The sequence below is a fragment of the Serinus canaria genome, chromosome 5, assembly GCF_022539315.1.
Source record: "Serinus canaria isolate serCan28SL12 chromosome 5, serCan2020, whole genome shotgun sequence".
NCBI classification, from domain to species: Eukaryota; Metazoa; Chordata; class Aves; order Passeriformes; family Fringillidae; genus Serinus; species Serinus canaria.
In genome coordinates, this window is record NC_066319.1 from 53,709,821 (window position 1) to 53,723,380 (window position 13,560).

At 40.8% G+C, this 13,560-nt stretch overlaps 1 protein-coding gene across 1 annotated transcript in view; it reads right to left on the reverse strand.

Moving 5' to 3' along the window:
- The window catches only part of AKT1 (AKT serine/threonine kinase 1), a 78,293-nt gene that overhangs the window by 25,769 nt on the left and 38,964 nt on the right, over positions 1–13,560 (reverse strand). Inside the window, exons 4-5 of the mRNA XM_030240100.2 lie at positions 6,894–7,005; positions 3,964–4,111 (exon numbers count right to left, since the gene is read on the reverse strand). Of these exons, the coding sequence (XP_030095960.1) occupies positions 3,964–4,111; positions 6,894–7,005 (260 nt within the window). The remainder of the gene's footprint in view (positions 1–3,963; positions 4,112–6,893; positions 7,006–13,560) is intronic.

Sequence of the window (13,560 nt, forward strand, 5' to 3'; positions counted from 1 at the left end):
TACTTCAAAAAGAGGAAACATCTACTTGGCAGTCTTTGTGTTCTCTGCTATAGAACGTTTAATTGAATAATTAACAGTCTGTGAAAATAACCTTAGAACATATAAAAAATGCAACCATCACTAATGAAACTTAAGTTATCTAGTACCTTAACAACACTGATGAGCGTTCTGAGCCATGTAGGCCAACTTGAATTAGAGTAGCCAGCCATTCTTTTCAGGCCCTTTCACTTTAGACAAAACAGTTTTCATTAGATCTACATATTCTGTTACATCCAATTTTGCAAATTTGGACTCCAGTCCAAAAGCCAACCAATAACATATACTTGTTCTGTGTGTGTGATGTTTGACTGGTCCTTAGGGAAAAAGGACACCACTCTATTTTCTTTCTTGCTCACTACCTTGAAACCATACTTGCTACTACAATTGTTAGGTACAAAGTCCTGCTGGATGGTCAACTAAACCAGAAACAAACAACACTGCTGGCATACTGGGGACATTGTTCTGAAAATAAAGATGATAAATAATTTAATGTATTTCATTTTACATTTCAGATTTCACTACAGCTTTCTCTCCAATGGATCTGCTGTTTACTATATTGTCCAATACAGTCCCTCTGTGCTCCTCTTTGTCCAGAGCTGACTTTAATCACATAATTTAGATGTCTCCAGCTGCAGATCTCACAGCTGTGTGTATAGTTACAGTCCTTTCCCCTTCTGCTTAAGCAGCTCTTTATTCCACTTCCAGACATACACCTAGTCTTCTGCCTGGTCAGGATATACTTGACCATGCAGAGTTACTACCAAGACTAAAACAACAAACTTGCACCATGACAAAAGTATTTTTTCCCCCAGAGGTTAGGGATTCTGCAGTCCCACCTCCGGTCTCTAGCGGTCAGTAATGCTCAACACCCACTGCTGTCCGGAGGAGGCAGTGTAGGAGGAGCTTGCAAAGCTTCACTGCAAACACAGGGAAACTTTGAGGGTATTTTCACCACCCTCTCCCGCTTTTTGGAGCTGGCACAGAGTTCGTCTCAGGCTTGATCCTTAAATTTTGCAATAAATAACAGTAAGACTGGAGAAGGCCAACAGGGCACTGGCTGTTTCTCGTGCACTGGTTGGAAGCCCACTGCCTGCCATACTCTTTCAGTAATTTCACCACATGTTGGAGTGAGGAAAGGGATGAGTTTTCCCCCTCCAACAAATATAAACTCTAGTATAAACAGGTTTCAACTTTTCACACAATATACTGCTCCTTCCTCAGAAAGCTTTGCTTCACTCCCCATCAGTGAAATTTTCAAAACATTCTCAGTTTTATTTTCTTTAGGACGACTGCTAATTTTCCCTTGCAAATGAACCAATTCTGTTGGAGAGCGCGATATCATCACCATCTGCTCTGACTCTAGATAACAGGGCTTGGGGTGAGGGGCAGGGTGAGTTGGCTTTGCTAAGTCAAATCCCTCCACCAAGGAGTGGAGGGAGGTGACATCAGTGACATCATGCTCAGAAAGTCCCACCTCTTTTTTTACCGATGGGCGGAGTTTATGGTTTGGGGAGGGGTTTGGCTTTGTTGCATCAAACTCCTCTGAAAAGCTAACAGCGTTCCTCCCCTAGGCTGGATTCCCTGGTTCATCCTCCACAGCTTCCTCAATGGAGTTAATTTGCAACTCTAAAGCTCTTTGGTTCCCGCACAAAGTTGTTTAACAGGTTTCTCAGGTTTCGGGCTAGTTGCTTTTGAGCTGTTAATTCTCACTCCACCCCGAGGCGAGCTATTGTTTCAGCCTCCAAGGCAACTTACAGCTTCATCAGCTCTTTCTCTGGCCCTTCCAACATGTGCTTTTTATCTTTCTGGGCAGCCATTTAGGACTCGGAAGTGGACCCCATACCTGCGTTTTCTGCCAGATTTTCTCAGACCGCATGTCTGTGTCTCATCAAGCTTCTATACCTGGGATTCCATGACCTTTTTGTCAGAAAATACTGGTTTTGACCGAAAACTACCTTCTCCTTATTCTGAGCTGGACTCACAGAAAAAATGCCAACCAGATATGCTCATGAGGTCAAATCAACACAAAACACTTACTGGCAACTTTAGAAAAACAGGCAACTTTGGTAAAGGTTTACTACAATATCCAATCAATATAAAACACTTCTCACAACATTAACTTGGACCATTCACCTTAGCAAACTATAAATCCATTCGATGGTAAGCTACTCAAATATTCCAACAAGAGGGAATGAGGAGAAAAAGACAGGAAAAATCTAGAAAAGCACACATACAGCTACCAACTCCTGGCTTCCAGCTGAGTTCAGACAGAAACTCCAAGAACAGGGAGGGTCGAGACAAGGTGCTGGCCTCGTGTTTGGCCCTAAATACCCCTTGGCCTTCACTGGCCCTTCCCCCAGGTGGGACTGTGGTCACTTGTCCTCTCAGGAGCTGGGTGAGGGGAGAATGGAGCACTGCCTCTGGTATGTCAGTGACTGGCAGCTCTGCCAGGCTGGGATACAGGCTCTGGGGAGAGGTGGGGCACTTCACTGTCTCACCAGAGCAAGGCCTCACCCATCCCTTTCCCACACACACATGCACCCCAAAATATCTTGAGACATCCCTCCAGTCTCTGACACTGCCTCACAGATCAGCCATTTACTCTGATTTGTTTCACCATGAGGAAAAACACTGGAGGAATCAGCAGCTGAGCAAAGACTCTACCATCAGATCAGTGACCACTGCCACACAGCAGCAACAGGACTGTTGGAGGCAGTCCTATTGCTGCTGTGTGGCAACCAAAGGCTGCTGCAGCCTCAGTTTGGGAAGAAAATTAAGATGCCTCCAACAGCAAACTTCCATATTCTTCCCTAGAGTTGGGTGAGGAGATTTTCTGCCAAATTGCTCAATACAGTTCATGTCAGGACCCCAATAATAATTTTGGTTATCCTCAATAACACGTTCAGGAAGAGAGTCACTGTTTCAGAAGACTGTATCCATCTGATGAATGAGGTGGTTCCTGCATTTCTATGAAGGACTCCTCAGCAAGAGCAAGATCTGTTCAGCCAAAGACCCAGAAGCCTGCTGGCAAGCTCTGACTCAAGAGTGGCACTGAAGTAGCCAACCACATCACTCTGAAAGCACTGACATGGCACAAGGGTAACACACAAGTTTCGTGAAGACACTGGTGGATATCTTTTTATAGAAAAACTTCATTGGTTTTCCCAAAACCGAATCAAACTTATGAAAGTGGGTGAGGATGACAATGGTGAGATGAAGACACAAGGAAGTGGCCACCTAAAATCCACAGACAATGGATTTGCATGGGGAAAGGTTCTATCAATTCCCTCTTGCAGGAACAGGTGGGAACACTTTCAAAAACAGAAATACGAAGAGAACACAATGGGGTAGAAAGAAATAAAGGGAAAAAAGAAAACCTAAAAAGGCTCAACAGGGCTAAGATCTCCTCTGGCACATACTCATGTCATGGAAGGCCATTCCTTAGTTGGCCCTCTGCATTCAGACTATGTAGTGCCTAATGCAAAAGCCCAAGTTGTAGGAGCGCTATGGACAGACACTGCAGTGGCCGGCTGGAGTTAGCCTAAATGCCTAATCCAGAGCAATAAAATCCATGGACCCACCCTAAATACTGCAAATCCATAAGAATACTTCTGCACCAGCCTCCAAGGAGTTTAGAGAGTAACAAGGTCCAGCAGGAGCTTTGGTTTCAGGCTCTGTACCACAGGAAAATGAGCAAACCAAACCCAGACCTGAGCTGGCCTTGAAAGCCATCCAGTAAGGACACGTGAACTCAGAGCTCTGGCAGATCCAGGCAGGCTCTGCTCAGCTGAGACAATTGTTTCCTCCAGAAGCTGCATCTACAGTCAATCATGTAATTGTCAGGGGTACAGACAGCTTGATGGCTACTTCATGTCTATATTTGAGGAGACCTAAAAAGCAGTCATTCCTGCTATACCCACTTACCACTTTGTGTTTTGGCTTTGTCATAGAAACTTCCATTTCTTCGGCACCTGAATTATCACTGGGAGAGCCAGATCTGAAATCCATCATCTCTTCCTCTTGTTTCTTGAGGCTGTCTGCTACTGTTTGGATGGCTTTTGTCCATTCTTCCCTGGCAAAATATAGGCAAAGGCATTAATTACTTGTAGCTTTAGATTACCATCTGCCATGGCAAGGATCACCAAGGAATACGGAGCCACTAATACTCTCTCATGAATCAATGGAAGATATGATGAATTATGTGCATTTTCAAGCACTGTAAAAATGCATTTTTAAAATCTTATTAATCATACTAGAAACAAGACACAACTGAAGTCCTCCCAGTCTGGACATAATACAAGACTTTTTGGATAACAGATTTTCTAATGGGCATTCAGACAACAGCTCAGGATATGACCTGGTGATACAGAGATTTACATAACCAAAACAGACTCACTAAAATGAAAAAGCAAAAGGCTTATATGACACACAAAGCAATTAAAGCAGTTTCTACATTTCTATGGCGCACTGAAACACACATCCAACTCCTGGGGACACCATGGCACCTCTTCACACACATATCCCAAATTTTAGTGGCTGAAATGGCAAGAGATGTTCTTAGAAAAGGTCTTAAAGCTCAGGACACTTAGGTTATTCTTCTGTTGTAAAGATGATGACATTAGTACAGCAATTGCTGTGTAAACTTTAGCAGAATGTCAGCAAAAGCAGTGACATTTCATCTTAGGCACAGGTCTTGGTTACAATAAAGTTTCCACAGCTGTTTCAGCAACCAGTGTTCTAACAGTGACCCCTTCAACTCCCATGGAGACAACTTCCACTCCAGTGTCCTTTGGGAGATTTCACACCTTTGAAGCTACTGAAGTGAAAGTTCCTGGCCATCACTCGATTTCACTGCAAATTTATTGAACATAAAGAATACAACTCATAAGGGCTTCCAGGGTCTCAGGACAGGCTTTAAAGACACACACACAGGGGCAGACTATCTGAACTTAAATGTTTACTTCTTTTGTATATGCAGGAAACAGGATGTGGTGATTTAGTTGGTGTTTTCTAGGGACTGGTTCAATTCTTCTCCTAAGGACATCCCAGGTAAAGTATTTCGCTACTACATCAGCAGCCAATGCTGAACAACTCTGTGCACAATCTGCAGTGCAGCCATGCTATCCTTATCAATGTCCAATTTTCACTGGTCCTATGAAGTTGGTTTTTTTAAATAATCATATCTGAACATGTGAGTTTCCATTTATAATGGATGCATGAGGCAGATCATTCCCCAGAGGAAGCAAAGTCCATGGGAAAAAGTATCCAACACAAGATTTTAATAAAAATTGCACCTCGTAAGATCCTTCCTGCCTTGTGCATTTTTATTTTGGATTTTGCCTGAATTGTGCACAATTCATCCAGCCCTGTATGGGGCAGCAAGGAAATGTCAAACATTCAGAACATTCTCCCTATACTCCCAGCACAGACTGCTCCATTCACCATCCCTAACACATTCCCTTATTTACTAGTCGTATTTTTCAAAATTATTACAAAAAGAACTTCTTCTTCTTCCACACTTTTCTCTCTCCATTTCTTTTCAAAAAGCAAACATTGGTTCTAAAGGCAATATGCCTTTAGCTTTCTAAAGGTATATAGAAAGCTAAAGGCATATTGACCTTCATATCTCTTTTGTTACTGACTTGGTTGAGATCTCAGCCCTCCTGAAGTGAGTATCTTTGATTTCTGGGAGAACAGAATTTCACCCTCAGCTTTTATGTCTCAAGAGTACACAACAGAGGTGACTAACACTCTGAGCCCTGAAGTGTCACAAAGCTGACTTAATTGGCTAGGAGGGAACAAAACAAGACTGAAATACAATCTTCCCCCAAGTGGAAACTGCTATTCACTCCCTTTAGGGTCACTGACCACGAAGTTCCTAAAAGAAACAAGGACAAGTTTCTTTTTCTTTGCTTTTAATTTGACTAAACCTCCTTCTGATCATTGTAACAGAATCAAAAGCAATACTAAGGAGTATGCAAAGTGCATGCAAAGGCTATGAAAGAAATAAGTGAGTAATTCTTGGTAGAATTTACTGGTCTTCAAAATAAACGTGCTAGGATCATACCTAGGGAGGACCAGGGTTTTAAGATACCCACTCTCTTAGGGCAAAGATACTGAAATAATTTGAGTTCAGTTTCTGAAGTGCAAGTAAATATTAAAATACTCAGTAGTTGTATTATAGCTGTGGTGGAAAACTGTTCTCTCTGGAGGTAAGAGATCAGTTCTCCAATGATGAGAGCACAGCATGTAGCTCTTAGCTTTGTTTCCTAAAAGATGAAACAGAAATCTGCACCTGCAGCAGATAACTATCACCTTTATTATCTAATTTGCATAAAACATTAGCAATCAGCAATGATACAACTAACTTTTCCTTTAGAAAGAGGGTGTCTAAATAGATGATAAAAGGTCACTATTTTGATACAACTTAACTCTGCCTGAATCTCTATTTCATTTTTGCTCATCCTTCCAGAAACTCCCAGGTCAGAAACCCTTCATTTTACATACCACAACATTTCCAGTGAGAAATGAACCTTACATTCCAGAAATAACTACCTGTGTGCTGGTACACACCTGCACCTGTCCATTTTGGATACCCAACCTAGCAACAATTCACTTACAAACACTGCTCAAAATCCACTCTCTGAAACCCTCTCTTTAGGGTTGCTTTTATACTGGAAAATGCACTAAAACTGAAAGCACTCGAAAATTCTTTGTCACTTTTCAGTCCAGACGTACATCATCTGATAAATAAGAGCTTCAGCAGAAGCTGAAGCTTTATATTCACTATTAATGCTGAACACTTGCATCTGCTTTTGCAAGGAGTTTATGCATTAAATATGAATGAAACATACCGCTCCTCTGGAGTCTCCACATGAAATGTTCTTTCAATTACTGTGGTCCACTGGAGGCATCTAATGATAAATGTGTTTGGTTTAGGTCGCTCTGTCTTCATCAGCTGGCACTCTACCACAATCAAGGAAGAAAGAGTCATGGTACATAAGCAGGTTTAAATAATCATTTGTCTTTATTCTTATCTAGCAAACTGTTGCAATTAATCAGCCATAGAAATCTCTGTAAGTACTTCTTTAGGAGACTTGAGACAATTTACTGTGTTGATGAAACCAATAAATAGCTCGGGAGATAGCCATCTAAGCAGCTCTGAAATCAAATTCTGCTTGGAAAGGCTCCACATTTGGTCTGCCCATAGAGGTAAACAGAAATGTGATGTGATAACTCAGAAGCCATTCAGACTCAGGTCCCATACTCTAAAGGTCATCCAGAGCACAGCACATGGCCAAAGCCATTTGGTAATGTAGCAATTACATACACGAAACTGAAGTCAAGCCCCCACATTCCCTCCTATTGACTTTCCCACATAAAACCCTGTCCAGGGAGCTGCAGGAGAACATCTGATCATTTTGCAGCAACCTGATGAAGAACAGACTCAGCATTTCCAGCCCTCAGACACTAGAGGGAACATCAAACTGCAAAGGCACCCCCTGAGAAGACCCCGTTCCAGAAGCCTTTGGGAGAGCTGCCGTAGTCGGGTGCTGCACGGACACGCAGCGAGCAGCTTCCATCCCTGCCAGGCTTTAGGCACAGCCTAAAAAGGCTACAGAAGTACAGCTGCATGCTCAGCCACCACTTCCTTCATCAAAATGTTCTGTTGAGAGCTGAGTGTAATTTTTTTTTTTAATTTTTAAATTACATCTATTACTTTAAGCTTCTTAGGATGTTACAAGTGTTTATCCTTCAAATTTGGGCCAGAAAATGCTCCTGGATAAAGGGCACGCTTTAGCTCTACTAAGAGAGATCTGAAAAACAGAAGAAAATCAATGAAATAACAACAGGAGCCAAACCACCACATTTTTTGGACAAATGTTAATAGAAAAGTTAATTAATTAAACAGACCCTGCTAGAGGAAAGTCAAATTAAGAAACCAAGTCAGCAGGGAAAAAAATATAATTGTGTGGTTTTTTTCTTGCATTAAACTCTTTTCCTTGCAGTTAATGAAACCACAAGCTTACTGTTATTTGGTCTTCAGTTTCTAAATAGACTTCTAAATAAATAAAAACGCACTATGAAGACAAGTAGAAATTTCTGTTCACTGCTAGAGCTATGAACTTCCTCCACCATCAGCAATGTGCAAGTGGAGGACTGAATCCACCAGAATAACAGTACGCATTACTAAGGTTACACTGGTACCATTAGGTTAATTTCATTATTGTGTAAATTTAGAATGCTCAGTTTTGAGTTCAAGCTCTTAATTAGCACCAAGATAAAATATTTACTGCCAGTGTTTTTGAGCAATGTATTTTTGGCAATATATTTCATGCCTCATTTGCTGCTGGAATTATAAGCTTTTCAATTAGTAACTCTGCATTTTTCATTACAAGAAAATATAATTTTTCTTTAATAGCACGCTGAGGTTATACTGCATCCTACTAAAGCACTCCAATTAGATAAGAGAAAGTTTATTAATGAGTCATGCAAAAGCTTTAGTGCAATAAATGGCACTCCTTAGTTCAGATTAAACCACGTCCAGGCAGCGATGTGGCCGCGCTGGGCTCAGCCTTGCAGCCACCTCTGTGACAGCCAAACACAACTGCCTGGGCTGGTGCAGCCCCCTGAGCCTGGGGCTGATCAATTCCACTCCAAAGATCTCACTCCTGCTTCCAGACCTCCCACCTCCTTAGCTACCCTTCTTTTTTTCTTGTTTGTTTGTTCTGCCTTCCGTTTTTATCTGCCTAACGTGATTAGAGGAAGGCTGGGGCTGTCCTCCAGGAACCTGCACAATGCAGCCCGAAGACACCAAATCTGGCTGCAGACTCAAAGAACATCAGGCTATTTCCTAACCGCGTGCTAATCCAGAGCTGTTCTCCCATACTTATCCCAAAGTACAGCATCATCAAGAAATAAACAGAGAGGTTTTGCTTAGATTTTAAAAACACTTTAGATTCATATTCTGAAGCAGCTGCATAGATATTTAAACTAGCCATGAACTCTAGATTTAACCATTTAATTTCAGCATGATAAACCACACAAGGTTTTTTCTGTTATAGACAGGCACCAATTACATGTCACTCTTCCCCTAAATCAGCACTGTCCATTGATATTTGTTAAGCTTGCTGATCCAGCAATCTTTAAGGCGTAGAGCAAGATGAATAATAGAGATTTGTCAGTTAATAACCACTATAATTCAGGAATGTCACCCAGAATTGTTTTGTTTAGTGAACAATATGCTGTCTAATTACCCTGCTCAATCATAACAGCACATATCAAGAAATACAGAAGGCTTTACTTTACCAAAGTGCCATACCATAGAGGTTCTAGAAGTTTGAAACTACCACTTGTTTCTGACCATGTATGGTAATCCCATGGATTTTATCAATGAAATGAATGAACAGTATTTCTTTCTTACTTTTAAACACAAGTGTGTTCTCTTCATTGTAGCTGAAGTTAGAGAAATCCAAAACCCACCTTCTCTAAACATCAATTTATTACTGCAACGTGCACCACTCCAGCAGAGAACAGAGATGCTGTGTAGTATTAAGTCTGATCTATGGCATGTTTGGGGATTTTGCTATAAAAACATTCAATTTCAAATAGGGGCTGAGGGTTACCCACATTGAAGGAAGTTTTTCCTGTGAAACAGGCCAACGAAAGTATTCCCCCAACAGAGTACTATAAACAGCAGCCTCTTAAAAATTATTTAAATTTCTCCAAAGAACCTCTTGATTCTTTCCTGGCGTTTGGTCTTTTAAAGTAAGTAGGACAGAGAAATTGTTCCTAACAAGAATAGACACCAAGGCATTCAAATGTAAATTACCATTCTGTATTTGAAAGACACTTAGTATTATCCCAATGACTTTCTAAAATGTCACAATATTTGCTTTCCCAGCACTTAAGCTAAAAGGCAGATTACTTTCGATGAAAGTGTCAAACTCTGCTCCCTATATAATGACATCACACTTAAAACAATAATGTCAAGGAAGAATCCTTCCTATTCCTGCTTTGGTTTGCCTTTAAGAAAGGGTATGAAGAAACAGAAAAAAGAAAACAGAAAAAAAGGAAAAGGTAAGCAAGGAAAATAGAATGATGAAAAAATAAAACTTTTGGAAGAAAAACACAAATATTATGTTGAAATGTCTGTTTTCTGCTAACACCACTGGATAAATTCAACTCTGAACTGTTCAGCATGGCAAAAGTGAGGGGCCAGGAGCACCAAGTTACAGACCAGCACAAAGGTGGCTCTCAGTAACAGCAGACAAAAATTCAACCACTCATCTGGCCATCCTGTACCCTCTGAAAAATGCCTGACTGCAGACACGCAGTCCTGTCCCAAAAGGAGCTCTGGTATTGTTGAGCAATTATGTTTTCAGCAGTAAAACAAAACCACCACAGTCCATCTTCCTTTTTGACAGCCGGGAGCAATAATCCCTTTCTAACAGGAACAGCCTCTCTCTCCATGTGGTTTTTCACAATATACTGCTTTTCTCAGCTGTATGGTTTTAAAGGCTTATAACCTAATAGGGAGACATACATGATAATCCAAGATTACAATTGGTATGAAGGCTACTTATCTCTCAGATTTACAACTCAGCCTCTACTGGTTATTCATCTGCAGGAGCTCTGGAGCAGAACTTTTAGGTACAGACTTTTTTTATTCCTTCTACCTTATTAGTAGTAAAGTATAGAACACAAAACACAAATAAGAAAACACTCAGGCACCATGCTTCATGAATGTTATTTGGGTCCTTCTGCATTTGTTTTTTGTCTGTTGTCAACTTTTTTTTAAAATAATCAATAGGTTAATTCCAGAGAAAATAAACTCCTTAAACACACAAGCACTAGTATATGGCTATTTTCCTTTTATATGGCTATAAAAGGAAAATTAGGTGGAGAAAAGGTTATTTAAAAGAAATAGTACACCTTTCTTTAGCTAAACGGGCTTAGAAACAAGTTTTCAAAAACGTACAATTAAAACCCTCACAGACCAAAAGGAAAAGGCCAGTGTAGGAGAAAGAAGGGACTGTCAAGCACATGGAAATCACACACTATTTATTGCTAATACTTTCTTCATAGCCATAAAGGAAAGGACAGGTGACCATTAGTTGTTATCTTCTGTCATGGCTTTCTCATTAATTATTTCCCACTTCTCATGCACTGACAAAATCACTCAATATGAATTTTACACTACAAGTAATAAAATTCCCCTTTTAAAAAACCCCTCCTTTTACTTGCAAAGATAAAAAAGCCTACATTTTTGTACAGCAGAAGAGGGTAAAGATTTTAATCAGAAACATGGGACCACTTCCAAAGAACAGACTGACAGAGACAGCCTGCCATCTCATTAAAAAAAAAATCTGCTTCACTAATTAACAAAAAAAGTCGGGGCTATCATGGTCTCTTGGACAAAAAGAAAACAGAAAGATTAATTTTTACAAAATATTTTATCTTAATATTTAAAATAATTGTTTACAAAATTATTTCCCCTACCTGTCACTGGCAGGAGGCTTCTGCAGGCCTGTGCTCTGGCCTGAGCCTTCCTCCAGAGACAGCTGAAATTCATTCACACTAACACGACACATTAACCTGAATGAAAGGATCAGGCAAGCAGGTTCAAAGGGAAAGCCTGTGGTGCAAAATACATCCAAACAGTGATCTCCAAGATGAGCCCAGCTGGTTAGAGCCCGGCACTAACAGCACCAAGTTTGTGGGTTCAATCCCCATATGGGCCATTTACATGAAGAGTTGGACTCGACGATCCTGTGGGTCCTCTCCAACTCAGAATATTCTGTCAATCTGTGAAAGTGTGGAGGGCACCCAGAAGGGACAGAAGTGCTGGAAGCACTGCCTGCTACTGCCTACATAAGAAATTAAATCCTGGTGGGGAAACAGCTGCTTCTGTGGGCCCAAATCCACAATAATGACTTCTAGCAAGGAGGCCCCACTCCAGTCTTCAAGGCCTGCCTGAGCTGCCACCAGGCAAGAGCACTGCTAGGAATATCCTCTCACCCACCACCCAGCCCACAATGCCTCTTACAGGCAACTCTTACAATTCATCCATAGGCACGTGCTGTGTCTTCTCTGACAATGCTCCAATGCCATGGTAACAAACCAGTTTATCTATAAATGCTGAGACTGATGGGCTCAATCTGCCAAAACAGAACCACACTGCTGTTGAGAAAACTGATTTAAGTTAACCCATTTTAAAGGCAACTTAGACAAAGAAAAGGTGATGGACACATTTTTACTCCTTAGCACTGAGCTGCGCAAGTAATGCAGTTAGCAGCAGCAAGAGGATGGACGTGTCCTCCAGAAAGTGCATTTGTTAAAAGCCTCTGGCTATAGACCAAGTACTGAATTAATTTATAAATTAATGGCTTTCTTCTGCTTTGCTTTACCTTCTTGATCTGTAAGAAGATACCAGTCTAAAGAGGAAAGTACCATGTCATTACTGAAATGAAAACACTACAAGAATTCTCCCTCTCAAACAACACAAAAAGCCCGAAAGCACTCTTGGAATCCTGGACAGAGGCACCAGGAAACAGCATGTCCATTATGTATTCCCATCATCACTCAGAACACGTATGTGCTGCTTCAGGAAGAAAAATAATGAACATTTCCATTAATTCCTACTGCTGCCCAGCCCTCTTCCAGGAGCAAGGTGTTTCAAAATAAATACCTGCTTAATGATCAGCTACAAAGATGAGTGCCCTGTATTTTCAGCAACCTTGTAATGAAGACAGAAAGCCCCTACCCTTCTCTCTGCAGAGCTTTGCTTCCAGTAGTCACCAGGAACATGGAACAGATCATTGTTAATAACAGGTACCACAATGATCTATTTTTAAGTGGTGGAACGAGACACAGGCAGATCACGAGACAGGAAAGATTAAGAACAGGAGAAAATAAAAGCTGGAAGTATACAGTGTAAAGTTAAAAACATGAGCAAGAAAAGGAAATTATCTTCAGAGTCTTCTATCACATCCTGTGCTGCAGCACCTGAGCAAAGTCGGAAATGTTTTCACAGTAGAGAGTGCAGAGGTTAGGAGATGTTATTATTTCCAAACCCTTTTGTTGGCTTTGATAGAAGAACTATGGGTTTGTGTTCAAAATTAAGAAAATTAATTTTGAATTAATTGTGCTTCATTAAAACATGCTCACTCTGCATTCTCTTAGGCTAACAATTAAATAACTCTGACCAATGTCAATGCCACTGGAATCCAGATCTGGTGGCAGAAATGCTTCTGCTGTACCCACTCGCCAAGTACATGCACCTGGGTCAATTTCCACTTTAAAGCAATTTGCTGACTAGCATACATACAAAATATTAATAAATAAACCCCTTTTATTCAATAACCAGAAACACTAAATTACTAGAAAACTTAAAAAACAAGAAAAATAAGCAGAGCATCAAACCTCCACATTACAATCATTCCTGAGAAGCACAGTGGGATTTGTCAGCTCAAATAAACACACTCTGTGTTTAGACACGGCGCTCTGGGCAGATCTGAA